We start from the raw sequence: 24474 nt of genomic DNA on the forward strand, positions 1-24474 counted from the left end.
TAATCCACAGTGCTTTACTGTGTGTACACAAGATGGCAGAGAATCCCATTTTACTTGTGCTTTTGAGAAGAGTTTCAAATCTTCTGGAGACTGCATGTAGTGTTGGAGAGTGCCTATTTGGGTCATGTTTTGGGGCTGCTGTTTTTGAGTGTTACAGTTGCCTATCCTCCTCATCTTTCTTTTTCTTGTAAATTGTGTTTTGATTCCGTCAGTATAAGAGAAATAAGCTTGCTTTTTCTGGGCTATACTTCTACATTCTATGTAGAAATTCCAGTACATATTCTGAATACTGAGACAACTGCTTGTATCTCAGCCCTATTTATTTAAAACTGACAAAGGAGATATATTTTTTCCTTAATCTTATGGTTGAGATTGTAAACTGTTAAATAGGTGCAGCAAAAGTTTGGGTGCAGTGGTTTGATCTGTGATAAGTGAAGTTTGTGAGGATCCTGTTGTGCCTGCTTATGTGCTTCACCTTTATGAGATAATTAGGATGCCAGGCTGAGGAGCTGTTGCATTTTACTGTTATTATTGTGTAATGGAAGCTATGTTTTTGTATAGCTAGCTAACGTTCACATAATGCTTTCCTGTGTATTGCTGGTTCATTTGTCTTTTTTTTAGCCTGAAGCCTGTAGTATTTAAACATTACAAATATGAAGATGTTCTGATATCCTCTGACTTCACTGTTGCTTTAGTTACAAGCAGCAGTAAGCTGTGAGAGGGAGCAGTGTGGTAGCCTTAAGGGCACGTCTGTCTTGCAGTATTTTTTCTTCTGGGAAGTCAATGATCAAGCCTTTAGACTTCGTACAAAATAGAAAAATTTCTGGTGGACTGAGCATGTGTTGCCTTGCTGCAATAAATAGCCTTTATTTACACTGATATAATGCTTGTCTAATGCTTGAAAATTCATTATAGACTTTGTTAGAAATGAACAAAGTGTCGTGGCCAGGACATAATTCATTTTTACAGTAGTTAGGAGCAGAGAAAGGCTAAGATCTGGAGATTATTCTCTACCATCTTCTCTTATTTTCCAGGGATGGGAAAAAGGCTTGCTTCCAGATCCCATAGCATGGCAGGGGGTCAGGTGTTTTTATGAGTTACCTGGGGTGAGCAATACCATGTGAAACAGTCACCTCTTTTCTCATACATATTGTCATTGGTATTGTTACTGTTACTATTTGTTTCTTATTTCATTGTTGTCTCTTGTAAATTGTTCTTATCTCAATCCATAAACTTTACCTTTTGTGGCTCCAGTTCTCCTCTGCAGCCCACCACAGAGGCAGGGTGGAGAGATAGAGTGGCACGTGGTTTGAAGTAGTTTCAGTGGAAACACTAAATGGGACCATTCCTAGACCATGACACAAAGGTGCACAGCACTTTTGAAAAGAGATGACAAAGCCCTTAAACATGACCAGGAATGAAAATTAGGTTTTTCAGCAAAGGTTCAAATCATTGCCCTAATAATAAATCACCTATCTGTGCATGTATTATATCTTTTACATGGTGTATCATGTATGTACTCCAATATCAAGTGCTTATTCTATATGGGAAGCAAAGTAAAATAGTAATTGAATTACTGGTTATGAAGAGTAATGCATTACAGGCAGAGCAAATAACTTATTTTGCCAAGTTGATGTTAAGTACTGTAGGAAAACAGTGGTTTATAGACTATATGTTTGGCACATACATTTGTAGCACTGGTGCAGCTACTAATATCAATTTAGTAATTTTAAAAAATAAATGTCTGTAGCATTGCTTCTTTACAGTTGCTCAAGCTGCATGGCCTTGGGCTGTAATTGACAGTGTTTGGGGTGAATGCTGATAACAGAATGTATCTCTGTTGGGAAAAGTCCATGAATACATATTTGTTTTTTCATTGTCAATCTACACTTAGCATTAGGAAAATTTATCATTGTTCCTTGGACTGTAACTTCTGGCTTGTGCTCTGTTTTTCTTAAAATGGCCATATGTAGTTTATTGAGAATAGTTCACTCTATGAAAAGATTAATTTGTGGTACTATGCCTTTAATGGATTCCTTTTACAATGAATCACCCATTTGAACTAGAACACCGCACAAAAATAGAAATATAAGAATAGACTTGTTTTCCATAAAATGTTAAGCTCTGGAGTCTCCCTACTTTGCTGTAAAATCATAACCTTTTCCTGTCTGTGAACACAGTGATGTTTAAAGTGTAGCTACAAGCTCATCATAATTCTCAAAGTTTGAACAAATTCTCACTGTGTAGGAAAGGGATCCCTGTCAATAATAGTCAATTTTCAGAAACAGTTTGGAGTAAAATTAAGCACAGTCTAACAGAATGTTACTGTGGTTTTCTGTTGCTAGCTTTTTTTTGATTACTTATAGTTCTTAGTCATGCAGACTCTTTTTAAATTGAGTTTTCCCAGTGGTATTTGTTTGCCTTTATATAAGGTATAGGGTGCCATTTGGAGGACAGCTTAAAGCAACTTTGCTCAGGGAGGTTCTTTGACCCCTCAGTATGACAGATCAACTAAAAGCTGCCTGATTAGAAAAAAAGGACTTACTTTCCCATTTGACACTCTCAGCTGCATCCCTACAGGATCAGATGAACATTCTCCTTAGTGGGTGAGGTAGTAGTGATGTGTGAGTGAGGCTAAGAGGCAGCACATCAGCTGGAGTTTAAGTGGGCTGGAATTGTTTTGGAGCTATACCTGAAGTTATACTTTATTCCAGGGTACAAACTGAACCTTTTCCTTTTAAAACTTGTTGGCATTATATCCTACCTTTAGGTATAGTTAAGTGTGAAAAAGGAAAAGAAAAATATATTTAAACTTGATGTTTGTGAGTTTCTCTACTGAAATGTCCCACTTGCTATTCAGAAGCTTTCAAGCAATGTAGAAAAGTTTACTGCTCCTGAAATTCTCAGCCTTGGTAGTGGTGCCAGGGAATTTGTGCACTATTATTGCCAAAGATGAAGAACTACATGAAAATATGTTCTCAATATATTTTAGAGTTTTAGCAAAATTTTTTATAGCTGTGCAAGACTCGGAATATTAAGCAGGGTATTTGACATACCTAGACATACAGAATGCTGGTGGTGGCATGGTTAATTACACTTTGTTCTTCCATGTAAGGTACTGTAATGTGGGTCGCTTTCTCCATGGATGGTGAATGGAGAATGGTTAGATGAGAGCAAAATCCTGAAATGAGATCATGTCTGCTTTGTGTAGACTTCAGATTCCATGGAAGGTGGAGTCCTCAGCCAAAAGTTAATTTACTCCATTGTAGTGCAGTAATCCTGCACCTGGGTCAGGACAGCGGCCAGTATCAGTACAGGCTGGGGGATGAAGGGATTGCAGGCAGCCCTGCAGAGAAGGACTTAAGGGTGCTGATGGATGAGAGGCTCAGCATGAGCTGGCAGTGTTCATTTGCACCCCACAAAGCCAGCGGTGTCCTGGGCTGTATCACCAGCAGTGTGGGCAGCAGGGTTAGGGAGGGGATTCTGCTCCTCTGCTCTGCTCTGCTAAGATCCCACCTGCAGTGCTGTGTCCAGCTCTGAGGCCCTCAGCACAGAAGATCATGGAGCTGTTGGAGCAGATCCAGAGAAGGCCACCAGGATGGTAAGAGGGATGGAGCACCTGTCTGTGTGGAAAGGCAGAGGCAGTTGGGGTTGTTCAGCCTGGAGAAGATAACAGCTCTAGGAAGATCTTACTGCTACCTTTCAATACTTAGAGGGGGCTTTATAAAAAGGATGGGGCAGACTTTTTAGTAGGGCTTGTTACAGTAGGACAAAGGGTAAAGGTTTTAAACTAAAAGAAGGTAGGTTTGGACCAGGTGCAAGGAAGAACTCTCTTACTGTGAGGGCAGTGAAACCTTGGAACTGGTTTCCCAGGTGGTAGATGCCCCATTCCTGGAAACATTGGAGGTCTGGTTGGACAGGACTCTGAGCCACCTCATCTAGTGCAAGATGTCCCTGTCCTCCCTCAGGAAAGTTGGATTAGATACTTTGGGAGGTCCCTTCCAACCCAGAGTGTTCTGTGGCTCTGTGATTCCATGACTGCTTTTTTGCTTGATTGTGTCCTGCTTGTGCTTGGATTCATCAGCAGTACCTAAATTCTGTGGAAAAGGTGATAAGTTAGTCAAACACTTTCTCTTCTGGTATAGAGTTGTGTAAGCTTTTGAAAAACTGCGTGTACTGGAGAATTAGAATTAAGAAAGATTTTGCTCCCATGCTTTAAACAGTTTAGAAATCCATTTTGAAAAAGTATAAAAACTATCACATAAAACTGTAAAAGCAGGGTTATTTTTGAACTATTTAACAATAGTTAAATATAATCACATTAACTAATAAGGTAACATCCTGCTCATAAGTACTTTAACAGAAGACATATGCTTGTTCCTGCTCATTTCAGCTCATTTCAGTAAAAAGCAATTAAACTAAGTCATAACTGAAGTAATGATCTGACTTTGTAGTGAAGTGAGCAGTTAATGAGCAGCTGATTTGTAGCAGTGTGGGGTTTAGATGGTGGATGCTGCTGCCTATTTCCCAAAGAGCATCTCCTGTGGAAAAGCAGCTTGGATGAGCATTCAGGCAAAGCAGTAAAGTCTACACTCACCACAGCTAGGTCAGCAGAGAGAGGCAGAAGGGCCTTTTGTTTGCTAAATTCCAGCCAAGGTTTATTCCAGCACAACAAATGGGAAATCAGGGACAGAAGACCAAGCCACGTGGTGTGCACAAGGTTAATTAGGGATCAGTGGCCAATGGTCTGAGGGCTCGGGGGTGGTACAGAGGGCAGGACAAAGGGTATTGCCCTACAGGGAAGATGGGGCTGGCCACCAGGGATACCACAACCAAGGAGGAAACAGGGAAAGGAGAAACCACAAGCATTAGGAACACGTGGGGAATGAAAACTGGGCTGGATTGGTGCTGGGAGGCTCCATGGGGAAGTCTTCTCTTTCAGCCTAGGTGCAGGCTCTGTGGTATATTCTTCCAGGGCAAGGCCCTGGGGATTTCCCTGAGGGGTTCAAAGGAATCCACACTGATACATAGTTGCTCAAACCTGATTACAACAATTGTGTTTGCATCTTAAATAAATAACGGTACACTTTAAAAAAGAAGAATGTTTTGAAACTAAGAAGTATAGCACATATTTCTGTGTTTGTGTATTAAGGCCAGAACTCTTAACATATTTTATGTGTTATTTACAAGTGCATTAAAAAACCCCTATTTCTATCCATCAAGCTAAAATCTTACATTTAGAAAAGCAAAATAAGAGCAAGATGGCAATATATGAGGATGCAGATCTTCAAGACAGAGCTTTAGAATAAAGATACAAATTTCATCCAAGATAAAACCCAGAATTTTTAATTTCTATTGTAAATGTAGTTATTCTAAATGTAGTTAATTCTAATTGTAAATGTAAATTCTAAATGTAGTTATTACTCTTATTGGCAAGAAAACAACACTGAGCATTTCTCAATTTATTGGGAGTTATTGATGTTTAAGTCTTTTTGATTACAGATCACTTTTGCAAGAGCCATATTTTAAGTTCTGGTTGTTGAAATCTAATCTTTACTCCTTTTCTCTTCCACTCCTTTAAAAACAAAACAAAACACTTGGTTGTCCATGCACCTTGAAATTCAGTGCATAGAAACACAGTCTTAACAACCACGGTTGTTTTTTGTGGTTCACCACAACTGTTCTTTAAGAATTAACTGGCTATTTCTGACAGGAGGAATCTCAACTATTTCTCCAATGCCTATGCCGCCGCTGTCAGTGCTGTGGACCCGGATGCTGGAAACGGAGAGCTCTGCATTAAGGTTCCCTCAGAGCTGTGGAAGCATGTTGATGGTAAAGAGACCATACTGAAAAATTAATTTAAATTTCAGAGTTGTCAGCTAGTTTGCTTAGGAAGATAGTAGCTTTGAAGAAATAGAAGTAGTGTTACATTATCTTATGAATTTGTGATTACTGTTTCCTTTTTCCTCTCCACTTGAATTCTGAAAAATAATTTCACTTTTTGATTATAGGGAGGAGTGTTGCAAGGCTTCTTGACACTATATACAAACATACTCTTGGGTGGTCATGACCCCAGGAGAATACTTGGGGAAGTGGGAATAATGAAACGTACTGGGGGTTAAATTGTAATTTTGAAGCTGCTTACAATATATATGGTCCAACAAAAAAATAATTTACAAGGATATAGTATTTACATCTTTTTACAAAGCTCTACTAATTTTATGCCACCTCACTTCAAGGAATGGTCACTTTAAAATTGATTTGGTGTGAAAGCAGACTCCAGTATAAACTGGCACACTAGATCCTGGAATAAGGAACCGTTTTAATAAGTTACTCTCCGGTGTTGTGTATTTTCTTACCAGGATCTACTAGTTTCTTGTATTATTTCTTGCCTGGTTTTATTGGTTTTTCCCATGGATTTATGAGACCTCTGAAAGAATAACGCAAGGCTGACTCATGCAGTATTGTCAGATGCACCTTAATGGAAAAGACATTTTTGTTTATTTTAATTTTTGTGTAAGTTCCTGTTGCCTTACACAAGAGGAGCAAGCCTAGAAGGAAAATAGTCAAACATTTATGATTTCACTTTTCAATGTTTGAATGCCAAAATATGGTGACACTTGTTGGATAAATTTCAGCCTATGCTTGGATTGCCAATCTATTCATAGGTGAGATTTCTGTGAACCTAAACCAAAGTGAAGACACTTAATTTACAGGAAAAGTATGAACTATAATAAGAGATTTTAAGCAACTGCAAATGATAATAAAATGTCTTTTAAGAATGTGCCTGCTTCATAGAGTTTTTGGAGAAAATTTTTTCAACAAGATGCCAAGACCATAGTTAGGATACAGTCTATATAAATATGCTTCACTGTTGGGGAATTAGAAGATGAAATGTGACTCCAATTACAGTTTTTATTAATTAGTAAAGATTTTTGTAAATGCATCTCCTGTGAGTTGTGCTTAGGGAGGTCTCAGTTTTGTAAGCTTTGAGCTGTACTTTGTAAGTGGACCGGGAAGTCCATGAGAATGAAGTTATCATAGTCTTTAAAGACCTGGAGTCCAAAACTGAGTTAATATCCTACAATAACTTTCATGTAAGTTGTATATACTTACTCAGTTTTGGTCTTTGTGCTGCAGAGTTAAAAGTCCTGAAGGTGCATATAAACTTTTCTCTGGACCAGCCAAAAGGAGGCCTTCATTTTGTGGTACCCGACATGGAGGGCAACATGGCAGAAAGAGGGGCTCATGTCTTTTCATGTGGCTATCAAAATTCTACAAGGTAAGAAAACTGTCTTTGAATGTTAGATTTGTATTTCCTATTTACTCTCAAAGTGTAGGAAATACAAATAATTTATTTTAATTATTTCAAGTTTAAAAAAATTCTAAAATTTAATTTGTGCTTCAAAGGAGCTTACTGATGTGAAGTAGCATCTAATGACTGGTAATTAGAATGTCTAGTCTTTATAGCTCAGCAATAGGTAAAGACAAAAAAAGCTTGTAAAGCTTTATAAAGTTAATGTATTGTAGAAGTCAGTATGTCAACATTCATATATTCTTAAAGTATTTAGGGATATAGTTTGGAACTTGAAAGAAAAATCATCTGTGAAAAAGAGTATAATTATTAAGTATAATTGATAACCATTTTCCCCTAATCTTCACTTTTCTAGATTTTGGTTTCCTTGTGTGGATTCATATTCTGAGCTGTGTACCTGGAAACTTGAGTATACTGTAGATGCTGCAATGGTGGCTGTTTCAAATGGAGATTTGGTAGAAACTGTATACACCCATGATATGAGAAAGAAGACTTTTCATTACATGTTGACTATTCCAACTGCAGCTTCTAACATCTCCTTGGCAATTGGACCTTTTGAAATCCTTGTTGATCCATACATGCATGAGGTAATCTTCATCAAAGAAGCCTCCTTTTTTTTTCTAAAGAATTACTGATGTTTCATGTTGCAGTCAGTATATATTAGTCCAAGAATGGGTATTTCTAGATCAAACTTCATTAGTACAGTTGTATGATAAAGCTTGTCTTGTAATGCCTGCATTTAAATTTATCTCAGAAAAAAAGCCTTTAAATAAGCAGCAATTCCATTTATGTCTTTATATATGGGGCAAATTTAGTTGAAATTGGGTTTCTTCCCTGAGATATATAATAACTTGATATTTATGTATTTAAATATGTTTGTAGGTCTTGTAACTAATTTTTCTTTGTTTGTAGGTGACTCACTTTTGCTTACCACAACTTCTCCCACTGCTCAAACATACCACATCATACCTTCATGAGGTGTTTGAATTTTATGAGGAGATTCTTACCTGCCGCTATCCTTACTCCTGTTTCAAGACTGTTTTTATAGATGAAGCTTATGTTGAAGTAGCTGCTTATGCCTCCATGAGTATTTTCAGGTTAGTATTTGAGAAAATTGCACCTTTTAAATCCACGGGCCTAGAAGCTCTAGATCCAAGACTGTTGAGAAATATGTGAAACTGGTTATTTTTATAGCCTGAGTGTTGGGCTTCCTAGTTTGAAAAGGCTTGTTTATATCGACATTATGGGGTTTTAACACCATTTCCATTTTTATCTGTTATAAAAATGTTGCATTTACTTTAAGAAAAAACTGGTGGTGATTTTTCTTCTGAATTAGAAATGCCATGCATGAAGTATTTAATCTCAAATTAAGTGCAGAAATATGATTGTGTTTTATTTTTCTCCAGCTGGAATAAAGTATCAGGAATCCAAGAGAATGTCACCAGTTAAACTACTTAGACTCCATACAGAGAGTTGTGTATAGATGATAATAGCAGGAGATCTACCTGAATTAAGATTATTAAAAATTAAAAAATATGTTACTATCTCACTGAAAAAACACTGAAGAAATTATTTTACTTGTTTTGGTTTTTAAGGCAAGGTCTCTTTTATTTCTTTGGAGCCAATGCTCATGTTGTTGCTCATTATTTTCTTTTTGTGGGGACCCAGCACAAATCTCTTGCACAGCGCAATGATTATAGATGAAACTCCACTGACAAGGAGATGCTTGGCACAGGCCCTGGCCCAGCAATTCTTTGGATGTTTCATATCCAGAATGTCCTGGTAAGTATTTTACCACAGTATTCTCCAGAAAATGGGGAGGATCTAGAAGTTCAAAGTTTAATTTGCAAATTGCATTTTATTGAAAAAATAAGTAAAACAGTAATTGTAGAAGAAAGCAAAAATGGGAAAAAATGTAAGAATAATAAGCTCAATAAATGAAAATCCATTAGTATTTTTTGTTGTTTTGAAAGGAGAATGTGAGAGATAATAGCTCCAAAGATTGTATAGATTGAATATATCTTCCTGAATGTTGTAGTGTGCTTTGGTGTCTGAAAATTTTAGAAAGCTAATTCTTTTGCATTATCAATTTCTGTTAGATATTTTGGATGATGAAGTATAGCCTGCATGCAAAGTACTTACAGAGCACAGAACTAATAAGTTTTTCAGGGAGGAGAATGCAGAAATTAGTGTCAAATAGGAAAATACCTGCTAAGGTGGCTATAACTCCATGTCTCAGAAAACCTCCCCAAATGGTTCTTGCAGTTCTCATCAGTATTTATCTTAAATCCTTTTGCATGCAGTTTATTTACTAGGGACAAGTAGCCAATTACTTTTTTTAATGGCAAAAGTCTACGTCCCAGAGCATATTTGTCTTAAAAACAAGGGAAATCAACATGTTCTTAAATTGATGTTTGTACTGTTGTAATTTCTGTGGCTCTCTTCTTTATTTCTAACCTACTTCTATGATGAAGGCAATTTTTGCATCCTTCATGACTCCATTTTCGTATGTTCTTATTCTGTTTACTTCATCATATCCTGTGCACAATGTCATTTTTCTGTTTAAGGTTCTAGTTCATGATCATGATCTAGTTTTAGTTTTTGTCTGTTTTTTCTCTCTTAGAACATAACTTACAGAAGGTGTGTTTAAAAGAGTGTCAAACAAATTGTGAGATAGGTATTTTGTCTACTTGCTGTCCAGGTCTTCTGCACTTCACAGAGTTGTGTACCAGGAAATAAAGATCATATTGATTAGCAGTTGCTTTAACTTTAGTGTCCATTTCCACCTGTTTATTATTATTGTTTCAGCTAAAATAGGTTTTATATTTTAATCTGGATTTCTGTGGTAAAAGTTTAGTTTTCACTGACTTTTCACTTTCATTGGTTCTGTCCAGGTGCCAAGTTCCATAAATTGGTTAACAGCTCATCAGACTTCTGTTGACTTAGAGAAGTTATACAACCTCTTGAAATTTGTGGCTATTTTTGAGTTGGTCAAAAATACCATCCCTTACAAAATATCCTCTGAAGTGATATAATTCATGTTTCTTTCTTATATAGGTCAGATGAATGGGTGCTAAAGGGAATCTCTGGTTACATTTATGGCCTTTGGATGAAAAAAACCTTTGGTGTTAATGAGTATCGCCACTGGATTAAACAGGTAACATCATAGTGTTTTCTGTACCTTTCAGACATTTTGCATCAAAGAAAATACAGCATAAAACCTGAATATAATATAGCTTTGCATTGCAATCTAAAGACCTTTTTAGTAGTAACAAACCTTGGAGCTAAAATATTTTTATCACTTGCTGCAAGGAAGAACACCAAGCATACAAAGCAAAATAGATTTTTGTGACTGACATATGAATAATGAATAATAATTGTTGTTGTCTCTCCATGCAATCAGTTTTCCTCTTTTTGTTTGGACTCCTGAACAAAAAAAAAAGAATCAAAAAAAGATACTACTTTTGGAATACTTAGGATAGAGTATAGGATTCGTAAGAATTTGTATTTGGTGAATTTCTTATACTGTGATGGCTATCCATATAGCTCAGGAAGGCTCCAGTATTAGCTATGATCAGTGGTGGTTCAGGTATCTTTTAGTATCATTAAAGTGCTAAATGAAATAATGAAACAGTACAAAACTCCCTGTCTGAAGGGATTTCTTTTCTTGGAAAACAAATTTCTATCTAGAGCTTACGTTTCTACATGTAATCTTTGAGACAGGTACTTTCTAGTGATAGCAGCAATGACTCCTCATTCTTTGCAAGTAACATTTATTCACAAAAAGATACATATCTTCTTTCTCTCATCACCTTCTCTTACTCTCCCTATTCCAAAAAGTAAATCCTAACTCTGCTTGCTCCATTTACATCCCTTACTCACCTGGGGACCCAGTACCATGTCCTTCTCTGCCTAATGCTCATTTAGTTCACCAGTCTGGTGTTGTCTGTGCTAGAGGTGTGGGTGCTGCAGAGAGCAGCAGAACTGGGTGGAGGTCTTTTGGGAGAGTTTACTGCTGTCTGCAGCAGAAGTTGCTCATGTTGTTCCACATCTGTCCACACTAAACTATAGGTGTCCATGTAGAATTGAGAGGTGCTACTGTCACAGGCTCCAGTTCTGCCCTTTTTCAGTATTACCAATATATGAAGGTGTGCAAGTTGATATGTATCAATAAATCTCAACACATATAAATATTTGGAAGATCTTTAACAGTGCATTGTAGACAGGCATCAGTTTCCATTTCCTGTCCTTAAGCTGACACAATTTGATTCATGTTGACTTTTGGGTGACAAAAGTCACCCTTACGAGCCCTTACAAACATCCTGCCTTAAGGTGTGCTTGTTAACCTGGCATCACACAAGTTCAGACCCAGTACAGAGCTTGGGTCAGACAGATATATTTATTTATTTATATCTATATTTAATATATTATATTTATTTGTGTGTGTGTATCTGTTGTTGTTTTCCACTGCACGAAATACTGATCACATTTATTTCTTTTGGTCAAAAACAACTTATTTATTGAATAAATAAATAATAATAGTCTGGTTATAAGGTAGTTCAGCACTGTTGGGCATTAGCCCCCTGTTCAGCCCCTGAACAAGTATGAAATACTAATTTCTACTGTTTTATTATTGTTTGTCATTTGAGGAACGTCCCTGATTTTAAAATACTTCTCCCTTTGTAAACAAACTTATTAGGAGGTATGACTTGAACAATATTAAAAGTTTTCCTGTCTTCTTTAAATAACTTTTCTGCTCTTCAAAATTATGCTTACTTATGTATTTTGTTCTTAGGAGTTAGATCAAATCGTGGCATACGAACTGAAGACTGGAGGAGTTTTACTGCATCCAATATTCGGAGGAGGAAAAGAGAAAGACAAGTATGTTTATTTAAGCTGCAAGTCATTGCAGGGTATGTTTTTATGGGGCCATTAATATATGCCTTGGGTGTGTTGTGTAGCACAAGGCCAAAGGCTGAAGATCTCGAGCTGCCCAAGGCATGTATTACCAGTCTCATAAAGTACATCTTGAGTATATTCTAACTGTTGGGTTTTTTTTCCTTTCAATTTGAATCTCAAAGGAAATGAAGCATAATGAATGTTTTTAATGCTGTTACGAAACTGCTTTTTAGTAAGAGGATAAGAGACAACATGGAGCCAGAATTTTGATGTGAGCTGTTTCTGGAGTGGTTAGTGATTTTCAGGCTTTTTCATGGTATCATCAGCTTTCTATTTCTTTGCTCTTTTTTCTTTCTGCTCTCAGATACCACCTTGTAGTCTTAGACTGAGATTCCTTAGTATATTGGGGGTAGAAAATTATTAGATCAGTCATCTGTGAAGTACTGTTAGTTACCAGTGTGAACTGGCTGGGTTTTTATTTTCCCAATAATTGTAGCTTCAGTGTGTGTAGCTTAGAATGATTCCCCTCCCCTCTCTTGTAATACTCCAGTACTACCCACTGAGAAGTGCTAAACACTGGTGGTGGAAAATACTGTTACATGTCAGATCAGTAAGTTGATATGGGTTTCAGTGACAAACTTTTGCTGGGTTTTTCTTTTCTTGCATAAATTGATCTCCATTTGACACAGCCTTACAAGAGTCGCTTTTGGAAACACACAAGCAGCATGTGCACAACTGCAAGGTTGAGCCTGTGCAGGTAGACTACTATGTCAACTTCTGTTCTTTACTGCAGCAGAAGCCCTTGTCTTATGAAAATACAACCAAAATTGTCTAGAACAGTGGCTCTTTTGCACTTGATAGTGTGCAAATCCATATTTTGTTAATTTAAAGTTAAAACTCTGGGTTTAGAACTGAATGAATTTTGAAAATCACTACATTCACTGTAATAAGATCAGATGACACTAGAGATAAGGGGCACATTTTTAAATAAGGATATTCACTAAAATCAAAATCTCTTTCTAACTGTTAATTTTACTAGTTGCACTATATTTATTCTAGAATTGGACATGAATAATTGACAAAATTTTGTCCTAGTGCTCTTAAAGTTGTGTTTCCTTGCTGTGATATATTGTTGGAAACTGTTTCTAGTTATTTTACTACTTCATTGTGTTACAGCTTGTTAATAATAACCACAGCATCACTTAAGTATGAATTACAACTTGCTGTTCTTTGTAGATTGCAGAGTTCCCTGGTATGTAAATTATGGATGTGTTCCTGATTCTGAGAGATAATTTGTATTGAAGGAAAGTATTTTCATAATGGGGCCTAGAACATTTTTCTCCAGTATATTCTGTGCATTTCATTTCTTTGTTCTGCTTGTTATGATACAGCTGGCAAATGTATTTGCAGCACAGTGGTTCCAATTAATAATAACATGAAGAAAATTTGTGTTAAGTAATAATCTCATTTTTCGGCTAAATTATAAGTAAAATATAATAAATCATCAAGGGAAATAAAAACCAAAAACCCAACTTCCTTCAGACACACAAATTAATTTGTGTGCAAAACAAAGGTCTCAGATTCTTCCTGTTTATGTCTGGTGTAGTACCAACACTGCACTCCAGAGTACTTATTCTAAAAGTCAAAATCCCAGAGCCTGGGAAAATGCAGGAAAGAAAACTGCAGATTAACTGCTGTGTGGATGAAAGCTTCAGAGCGAAGCTTTGTGTGTAACCTTTTCATTTCCTGTCCTCCTCTCTCAGGCTGTGGTTCTCCTCAGCCTTTGATTGTGCTGGTACCACCCTGCTGTAAAAATTAAAAACTCTACGTTTCATATGGAAGAAGCTTACTAACAGGGTTTATATTGAATGGCTGGACTCTTTTCAGGAGCATGAGCATTATAAAATTCTGTGGAAAAGCTGCTTCACTGTCTACTTTGACAAAGGCTCTAGGTCCATATTGGTAATTTTAACACTGTTTTGGTGCCAGTTCAATAAAATAATGATTGAAGAAAAATATAATCTGAAGAAATGTATTAATATTGAGTGAACTACAAGATGTAACTGTCAAATGCAAACTTGTGTCAGTTTTTTTTGCAGTTAAATAATGTAACCAGTACCAAAATCAATCAACACTTAGTAAATTTAAAAAGAGATCTTGGGATTGTGGGTACTGGCTCAGTTGTAATTTGCAAGAAAAGAATTTTACAAAAGTCAATCAACTGTAAAATTTGAAGCTGGATAGTTTTTATTCTGAGACCAAATTATTATATAATGTCTGAGCCACAACCTCAGTTTCCTCCTTGAATTTCAATTCTTTCATGGTTGCTAATCCTTCCCTACCTCAGAATAGAGAAGTATCCAGAATAACAGAATTGTGATAAGGAGAGCTTCAGCAACTGCTTATCAACTACAAAGAAGGAGTTAACCTACGTACTTCTTTTTCACAAAATTACTGTACCTAAGAAGGGTAATACTTGCTTAAATTTAGAAACACTTCTCTTTTTGTATCTTCTTAAGATGTTTAAGCAGATACTCATGAGCAAAGTCAAGAGATTCTCCCAGTACATAGAAGAATGGAAAAGTTATTAAGGTATTGCAGCTACCTTGATTCTTGCCATCTGAAATATTAAGGGCTGCAGACAAGGAGCTAAATGCTGGTACTGTTTTTCTAGAACACTTGCTAGTGAACCTCAGCAAACCTGGTTTCTTCAGATGTGTGTTACTCATTCATAGAAAACTCAGATGTCCTGTGAAAAATACTAAAAGAAGAAACATAGCTAAGCCACATACAGTTGCCATAGGCTTGGTTCATCAAGAAAATTAAGTCAGACTATTAATAATTTCTTCTTCTCAAATAAGAGTCTCTTTAAAAGGAGGCAGAAAAGTCTTATTCTTCTCAAGGATTAAATATTACCTGCCTAGTCTTCTTTGTCATGTTACCTGATTTAGAAGATACCAAGTTTGCCAAAATATTGAAAGATAAAGTTGCTAACTAAAATAAAAGGAAAGAAACTCCTTAGGCCCATCACATGAAAGTGTTCTGTGAATTGTAAAACTCCTACTTTTCTTGCATTGCAACAATAGTTTATTTAAATACAAAATATTTACTCTATACAGTCACTCTTAAATGGAAGTGGTGCAGGAAGATTGCTGATTCATGAGTAATTTCCAGACTCAGTCACAGGTTCCTTGCTCAATGTGCTGGTGCTCCCATTGTCTCTACAGCCCTACACAGCAGCTATCATGTGCCATTAATCTCTGTACAGTTCTTGCTGTATGCCAGGTACTGTCACCTCTCTGGATAAGTGAGTGGTCCTTTTAAGCGTGCCATGATTTGTAACTAAGGCAGTACAAGAAATCCTAAGTAATTGTTGGTGCAGCTCTAAGCTTGGTTGCTCGGGTACATTTTAAATTTCATTCAATAAAATGCAAAATAGATGGTTTTTTGATTTTTTTTTTTCCAGCCCTGCTTCACATTTACATTTTTCTATCAAACACCCCCATACACTGTCCTGGGAGTATTACACGATGTTCCAGTGTAAAGCACATCTTGTTATGAGACTGATTGAGAACAGAATTAGCATGGAGTTCATGTTACAGGTAGGTATTTAGATGATTATGTGGAATATAAAAAACTCCTTGTCTTCAGTTGCATTTCTGTTCATGAAATAGAGTTCAGAGAAGTAGAGAACAGGTTATCATAGGATTCCATCTATGGTTTCAATTTTAGCAGGACTGCACAAACATTTGGTCATTTGGGTTAGGATTCTTATGCATAACTTACAGTACTTTTTATATGCTGCATATTCTCTTTAATCTTAAGGTGCTTCATTGGATGGGTTATTTTGATTTGTTGTTAACACTGAGAGCCAGTTTTCCTGTCCCTGACTGGTGTTGCTGTGAGCTAACCTAATGAAATTATAAATAATGAGAATCCAGCTCCAGCTCTCTCATTATATGAAGTTTTCAGTGCTAGATGAAACTTAGATGCTGGTATTAGAGAAGCATTTGAATAGAAGATTGTAATTTTATTCTGAAATACTGAACTTGTGCAGAACTGTAGTTTTGCTTCTTTGCTAATTATCTTTTGTGACATACTTTAGAAAGAATAGGGTGCTACAAATAAACAGTTAAAAAATGAGTGATGTTTTCTCATCTGCTTCAGGTTTTTGGGGGGTTGGCGATTTTTGCCTTGATTTGAGGTTATTTTTAGGGAAAACATATATGTTATTGTGCTAGAGCTATTTTAGGTGGTGGTCACTTTGAAAATACTGCAGAGAATCTGATAAATGTTTAATTTCTGAAAAAGAAGATACAGTCAGTGATTTCTTTTACTATAGATAATTGTTGAAAGTTGATGATCTTTTAATGGATTTTGTATATGCATATGTATGTGTAGCTTGGAGGAAGATACATTTGGACTGAAAATTTCTGATATGGTCAAGCAAATAATTTCCTGTAAAGTCTTTATTTTGAAAACCTTTTTTTAAAGCCAGTTATCAGAAAGTGAGTTTATGGACCTTTAGTTGCAATTAAACAGAAATTAAATGGAAAAGCTTATTTTATATGTAAGTATTTAGGGAAAGTAATAACTTTTTATCATTTTAGGTTTTCAACAAGTTGTTGAGTCTGGCCAGTACTGCTTCATCTCAGAAGTTCCAGTCACACATGTGGAGTCAGATGTTGGTTTCCACATCTGGGTTTTTGAAATCTATCTCAAATGTCTCAGGCAAAGACATCCAACCTTTAATAAAGCAGTGGGTGTATCCTTTTTATTCTTGGTCTGGATTGTTAATATGGAAAATGAACTTGCTTTTTTAATTGGCACAATCAAAAGAATGTGAAGAAGGGCATGAAATATTTTTGCATAAAACAGTTAAGTACATTATTCTGTGAATTAGATATATGTGTGAGCCACAAGTTCACAATCTTTTCACAGTCCTTTGAACTGCACTGGCTTTTCTACATGTTCTTTACTAGAAGGGATTTCATTATTTTAAGTTTTCATTTGAAAGAAACACAGGAACTCTGCTGGAATTTAAGGCCAAATTATACTAAAAGGATTCCAGAGGACACTGCCCATAGAAATATGCTGAACTGGGACATGGAAAATACTATAGTCTGGTGCATTTTAATATGTGATTTCCAGTAAATCACCATGAAATAAGTAACCTAAAGCACAGACTATTAGTTTGCAATATACTTTAATAGCTTGGTAGCTTGTGTTAATAGTACAGTTTCAGGTAAAATAAACCCCTGTGTGTTGATTCTTCAAATTTAAGTGATATTAGTCAAGAAACAGGGTTTCTTATTTTGAATTGATATGAGGGGCAATTTGAAGTGACTCCATTTAGCAGGTTTCATTGTTAGTTTTATTTAATGTGACTCCAGGCTAGAGTTGTACGTGACTGCAGCAAAAACATACCTTACTGTTGTAACAGACAACAAAAGAAGGTATTTAATGTGAGCTGACTTAACAACATTCATGCATCTCAATATCTTAACTAAAAAGCACTATATAATTAGTATTTATAGAGTAATTTGAGAGATTAGTATTTTATTTGCATCAGAAGTGTTCATAAAATATAAATACACATTATTCTGATTTACATACCTTGCTGTGCCAAGCGCTTAAGAAAAATAGGAGTTCTGTATTCCCACTGCAGTGACAGCTAAATGCCAGCATTACTATCTGAGCTGGGTGAATCTAACTGCATCTGTTCTGTAAGGAAGAAAGAATTGTACCTCACACATTTGGGGATTATTTTCACCTTTTCCATACTTTGGCCCCAAGGCTGATCCTGGTAACTATAACTTGTATTTAATCCTATGATTGCAACTTCCCTACCATGCTTCAAACACTGTTATTCCTGTGACAGTGGATTTCCTACCATGTAAGATCCTATGATCTTACAGAAGGTCTTCATATTGTTTGGGAGGAGATCTTACTGCTATTAAGAAGTGCTGTATTATGCCATTAGCAAGGGTTGTGTTGATGCTGAGTGTAAACCTTGTGCTGAAAAACCACTAAAAATGTCTTAAACTGTACCTGATGACAAAGTCCCAGAGCTTCATGAAGGCAGCATCCATGAACAGAACCAGTCTGAGATATTTAGCCAAATGGCCAAATTTTGAGAGGAAAGTTAATAACCTCTGTATGAGAAGAAGTGTCTTTGAATATGGAAGCTCTTCCCTTAAATGTTGGGACATGAAGGAACAGATTTTCCTCCCTTGCTTTTGTCTCATATTGTCAGAGACTTGTGAGAGTGTGCATTAGACAAAATGCTTCAGTTTAGGGTTTTAGTTTACTATAAGTCAAGTGTAGTAATGGCTGTGATACAGAAATGAAGGATGACATTATTCACAGGAAAAATTGTCTTGAAGAAATTATTGCCTGGGCAAAAATTTAGAGTGAGATTGTTCCTTTTTATCATTCATATTGTATACTTTCATGTATACCTGAACACAGACACACACACACATACACACGAATGCTCACATGACCCAGTTTGGAAAACTACAATAAAATAATGGAGTTAAATATAGTGTGGGAAGAAAACAGAAACTAATGTCTACATTTTCCCCTTAGTTTTATTTAACTAAAATACATAGTAAAACCATGTTGAAATTACTGAAGTCTTACACAATTACTTTTTCTGAGAGCATGCCAAGGACATTGGATGTGGTGGAGTCCAGAATAGTTTTTCATAATAATTTCCTCGTACTAGTAGTTTTCATTTCATTTCAGTTTTTCTTCATAAGAAACTTGAAAGGGAAGAAAATTTAAGGAATGTAAAACCCCAGAATTTCGTGAATGAACATGAGTGATTTCATTTCCAAATTTTCTTGGAATGGGAAATTCTGGGAATAAAGAAGCATAAAGCAAGTTTTAAGAATTGAGAATTATGGATTTTTGTAACTATTGCATTGTGCACTAGAATTCCTATACTGCTTATTAGGGATCAGAGTGGAGTGGTAAAATTTTATGGTAGCTTTGCATTTAATAGAAAACGGAATGTATTGGAATTGGAAATAAAACAAGATTACACATCTCCTGGGACTCAGAAATATGTGGTAAGGTGCATTTTCCATATTTAACCTACAAGTATGGTGTATACATTAATAAGCATAAATTTAATGTTAATAACAAAATCTTGTGAACTTGAAGGGTCCTCTTAAAGTGACAGTGCAAGAACTTGATGGCTCATTCAACCATACATTGCAGATTGAAGAAAACAGTCTTAAACATGATATACCTTGCCATTCTAAAAGCAGAAGGTAAGAGCTGAAATACTAACTGTAGGTATTTTTACTATGGGTTTATGAAAACATTCAGGGCATTTGATGATAAATATATGCTTCTACTTAATCTTACTGAATAAGATTTACCTGTGATGTAAGTGGAGAATTTCATACTCTTTAAGGACAGCAAGAAACCTTACACAGTTCTTAATTATAAGTAATTTTGTAGAAGTTTTATGAAGACCTAATTTATGTAGAATAAGTTGAATGAAGACTCTAATTAATCAAATTATTCAAAATGTCTTTGAATGGGAATCACAAATTAGAGGGAAGACACATGTAGGCCAGAGGAGTGCCTCAAGTGAAGAGAGTGCTGGGACTGTTGGGTAAACCTAAGGAACAAGAAGAGTGACATACTTCCCTCATAGAGTCTCTCCATCTTCTAATGCATTTTGATAGTTACTTTGAATTCTACTTCTCAAGCTTCTATGTTTATGTGTAATTGTAAAAATAGTGGGAGTAAAAATTACAGAAATGGATACATAGCTCAAATTTGTGAATATGCTTTTGTGTGGTGAAAGGCACGGAGTACTTCTGCATTCTTAAACTTAATTTTTAAACATATATTTGCCAGTCTGGTAAGTAATACTTTTTTTTCCCTCTTTTTTAATAGAAATAAGAAGAAAAAGATTCCACTGATGAATGGAGAAGAGGTGGACATGGACCTTTCTGCTATGGAGTAAGTAGGCTTGTTGGAGTTTCTCAGTGTGAGTCTGAGCCATCTTCCCCTTGTCTAAAGCATGCCATTTTGAAGGATTGGATAATAAAGTTGTACTTTATTATATGACTGACAACTTTCAAGACTATCTCACATTTCTCTGTCTTTACTGAAACTTCTCTGCTGTAGCTAGGAAATGCTGGTGAAGTGTAAAAAGTATGGGTTAACCAATATAATCAGATTTTATAAAAAATCTGGACATGGTATGGTGATAATAAATTTCTTGACTCTAAGACATTTCCAATGGTAACCTTTCAGCTGACTTCATAGGTAAAATGTAAGCAAGAATTTGTTTGAAACAAAGTGAGAGCAATTTTTATTGGATCTTGATGATGACCATTTAACTGCCACTAATACAGACTGGTTCCTGAAATCTGTAGTTACAAAAGAATTCCTCTGGATTAAAATAATGATGAAGTGCTTTGTACTGAAATCCCCACTGATGTTCATTTCAGTTGGAGCTGTTAAGCTCTTTGGAAGCAAATTGTTGCTCAGTGTAAATACCTGGCTTACCATCCTTGACTTGGAGCCAGCAGTACCCTCAGAGACAGTGGAAGTGTTGGCACCTGGTTTTCTGGCTGAGGGAAGTAAATATTCTGCTCTTGAAAGCCAGTGGTGTCTCTTTGAAGAAGGATAGATTGCTTGTCACCTTAAAAGTGTTGCAGATTCTCATAAATTTCACTTCATCTAATACATTATGAGAAAAAAAATTTGTAAGATGTATTTACATTGAGCAAGTCATTGCTATTATTTCCATATGACAGTTGACATATGAATAGTTTAATTATATTGAAGGCTAATTACCCTTAATGTTTGTGACTATTTTTGCTCATTTGTGTACAGGTCCCTGCTGCATTACCCCGAGCTGATACTTCAGTGATCTTAGAATGACCTTTGAACTGGGATAGGATTTTATGCAAGACACTTGCATTTGATCTGATATCCTGATCTGTGGTGTGGTCATTCTGCTGTCCAGTTTGGGCTTCTCTGCTCCAAGCATGTGTGATAATACAGATTCCATTTTCTAAATCTTGTGTATACACTCTTGCACTGTTGTTTCTTCTCTGGCTACTAACTTGGTGGCAATTCTGGATTTTCTACAAACATATACAGAAATACACATCATATGTATAATTATGCTCTTTTCATCAGTCCAAACTCTCTCCTAATGCCTTGTTGTATTTTGATTTTGTGATTTTATATGGAAAAATGAGTAAGAGAATGTATTGCATAATTTGATTTTATGATTTTATATGGAAAAATGAGTAAGAGAATGTATTGCATAATTTGTGCTTGTTGTTCCCATAAATTACTTCTGCAGTCACAGTGCTGTGTGAATAATAAAATATAAAATGTGTGTTTGGGTGGAATACAACTGAGTCATTTTATCTGTGGGATAACTTTAATCCTGATTTTTATCATTTTTGTGGTTACCCTTGTCAGCTTTCAACATCATAGTGATTGTAAAGGAGTTTCACATCTATTGATTAACAAAGTGTATTTACCACCAGATTTTCTTTCTTGGATTTTTTTTTTGTAGTCTTAACCTTTAGATGGTGATAAAGTGCTTATCAGTTAGGAAAATTGTAGCATCCAAGCACATAGAATTAAATATACTGGGATCATACAGTAGTTTACCATAAACAAAGATCTGTAGGTTAAAAATACTAAACAACTGTATTCACTTTGATATACTGGAGGTGTGGACAGATTGCCCTGGGAGGCTGTCGAATTGCCATCCTAGAAGCAGGAGATTGGAGCAGGAGACTTTCAAAAGTTCTCTCTAACCTGTATTTTGTTATGGTTCTTTAAATTTAAATACTTTACAAATAACTCATAACAAGTTAGAATATCTTTAGAATTTCTATAGTCTTGAAATTTTGTAAGCTATTAATGTTTTTTTTGTCTGTCTTAGTGCTGATTCCCCCTTGCTCTGGATAAGAATAGATCCTGATATGTCAGTACTGAGGAAGGTGGAATTTGAGCAGTCTGATTTCATGTGGCAGTATCAGCTGAGATATGAGAGAGATGTGGTGGCACAAGAAGAAGCCATTCTGGCACTGGAGAAGTTCCCTACCCCGGCATCCCGGCTTGCCCTGACTGACATCCTGGAACAGGAGCAGTGCTTCTACCGGGTGAGAATGCTGGCCTGCTTCTGCCTTGCAAAGGTGAGCTTGTGTGCAGTAAGGGAGGAAATCCACTAGACTTTGAAAATGGCTCAAAATGGGTCAAAACTCAGCACAGTTCCTAAACTGGCTTGAGATTTAGCTTCTTAAATATATTTGCCAAGTATTTTTAACATGACTGATTTGAAAGGAAAATTGTATTATTTTAGTCTGTAAATGGAGACTGTAGAAGGCTTTCGTAATTGTCAAAATTGAGATGTCAGACATGAAAACCACAAGGGATTTTTCCAGATTTCATTAAGTAGCCAAAATAAAAGACTTTTGTTTCATTTTTTTCAGAACCAAAGTATATTTTTTATTATTTTAGTGGGAAGTTCCTTGGCCAGTCTGTTGAGAACTCTGAAGTGCTGAAATTCATCTTTTCCTAACTGAACTTCAGATTGCTGCTCTGTATCGTTTCAGATTGAATAGGGTCACAAAAGAAACATCAAGTTGGGATACAATTAAATATTAAAAAGCCAAATAATTGTCTTGAAAAGGGAAGATCTTTTTTTTCCTTATCCATAAAATTAGCAGTAAGAGTGAAAATTAGTAAACCCCTAATTTTATAACAAGTGGGTGGAAACACAGAAGAACAAGAATTTCTAAAATGGCATATTGGTGACTTTTATGCATATGAAGACATATTGATAGACAACCTGGGAATAATTCCGTTCCTGTACAGAAATAAAACCTTCAGCCATATTTTGAAAATGAAAATCCCAGTGTTTTTGACAAACTGTTTTAATATGAGACACTGATATGAAACTGCCAGTGTATGTTCTAGTGTTGGTGCTGCCAGTATCTGACTTAAAATATGCACTTTTTAGAGCAAATTCATTTGTAATATTTGTTTGTATATATTCCACAGGTAAATGTTGTTGCAACATTTAAATGCTATAGTTTTTTCTATCTTTACTGTAACTTCTTTGGAAGTTGGGCTGCAGATAATCATTGCTGGTTTTGTTCAGTTGTAATTGTATGGAGAATCTTGGGTCTGTGGATAAGGTGGTTGACTTGCAGAAAAGAAGATAATAAGGCAAGCAAAAAGTGTGGCTGTGACATGAAATCAAGGTGAAGGAGCATGGCAGAACAAAGTTGTAGATATGGAAGTTTATGGAAGTACCTGGGAGGAAAGTGTAGTACATTCTATTACTGATTCCAACATCAGGACATTAATAAGAATAACTTCCTGTTGTCATTGAGTTTAATTTTCTCAGGTTGTAAATATTCAGGATTTGTATTCTTTACTGAAAAAAGTGAAGTCCCTTGTGATTATTCAGAAGGAGGGTTCTTTTTTGTTGATTTACAGTTTCTAGCTGGGTTGCAGTTACTGTTGTCAAATAGTCTCAGTGTACTCATGTTGATACAGAGAAATGATATGTGACAATGCAATTGTCAAACTGAATTTGCTATACTTTTTTGGTGCACCTCATTGTAGAAAAGGACTTCAGTCTCTCAGCAGTAAAGTATCCAGGTGACATATTAAATCCTCATTGATAAATTAAGGATATGTGTGAACATGTGTGCACACACACTGTGAGTCTCATTCCTGAGTCCTTCAGGACAAATGACAAATACAGAGAAAGGAGAAGATAATGTCACAATCTTAATCCCTGAGGTTCCACAGGCTGATTTCCCAGTTCAGATCCATTGCAGTGTAGGTGATGTGTTATAAACTTTGCAATAGGAGCACTACCATCACAAACTTCTCCCTCCCAAACTTTGAGGAGATTCATGGATGTGCGTGTTAGTTAAACCTTTGCCTACATTTTTATGCTGTACTGAATTGAATGGTGCAGAAATGGAGTGTGCCTCCTGCCTTTTTAAGTGGAAATGCAACACAGGTCATTTGTGCTACTGTATGGAGAATATGCAGTTGCATTTAGTTCAGCATGTGTAATGTCTCAGTAGACTAAGTAGAAAAATCAGATTCTGTCAGTAAAGAGAAAATCAAATGAGTCACAACATATGATAGGACCAAAAAAATACTGAAAAGATGATGGTTTAACTACTGTTGATTTTAATTGAAAATAGTTGTTTATCTGCAGACTTTGTGAAATTAAATGCTTA

General features: G+C 35.9%; 1 protein-coding gene across 3 annotated transcripts in view; it reads left to right on the plus strand.

Moving 5' to 3' along the window:
- The window catches only part of TAF2 (TATA-box binding protein associated factor 2), a 60670-nt gene that overhangs the window by 6593 nt on the left and 29603 nt on the right, over nt 1-24474 (plus strand). For 2 of the 3 annotated variants that reach the window (XM_071421673.1, XM_071421676.1), the window contains exons 4-16: nt 5714-5832; nt 7141-7282; nt 7671-7902; nt 8228-8412; nt 8984-9097; nt 10373-10472; nt 12111-12196; nt 15681-15816; nt 16825-16979; nt 19176-19290; nt 19385-19494; nt 20132-20197; nt 22152-22404. In XM_071421673.1, coding sequence (XP_071277774.1) covers nt 5714-5832; nt 7141-7282; nt 7671-7902; nt 8228-8412; nt 8984-9097; nt 10373-10472; nt 12111-12196; nt 15681-15816; nt 16825-16979; nt 19176-19290; nt 19385-19494; nt 20132-20197; nt 22152-22404 — 1813 coding nt within the window. The remainder of the gene's footprint in view (nt 1-5713; nt 5833-7140; nt 7283-7670; nt 7903-8227; nt 8413-8983; nt 9098-10372; nt 10473-12110; nt 12197-15680; nt 15817-16824; nt 16980-19175; nt 19291-19384; nt 19495-20131; nt 20198-22151; nt 22405-24474) is intronic. The other variant, XM_071421675.1, reaches the window with a different exon arrangement.

Source organism: Agelaius tricolor, unplaced genomic scaffold, assembly GCF_023055355.1.
Source record: "Agelaius tricolor isolate 1412-34295 unplaced genomic scaffold, bAgeTri1.0.p SCAF_2, whole genome shotgun sequence".
Classification (NCBI taxonomy): domain Eukaryota; kingdom Metazoa; phylum Chordata; class Aves; order Passeriformes; family Icteridae; genus Agelaius; species Agelaius tricolor.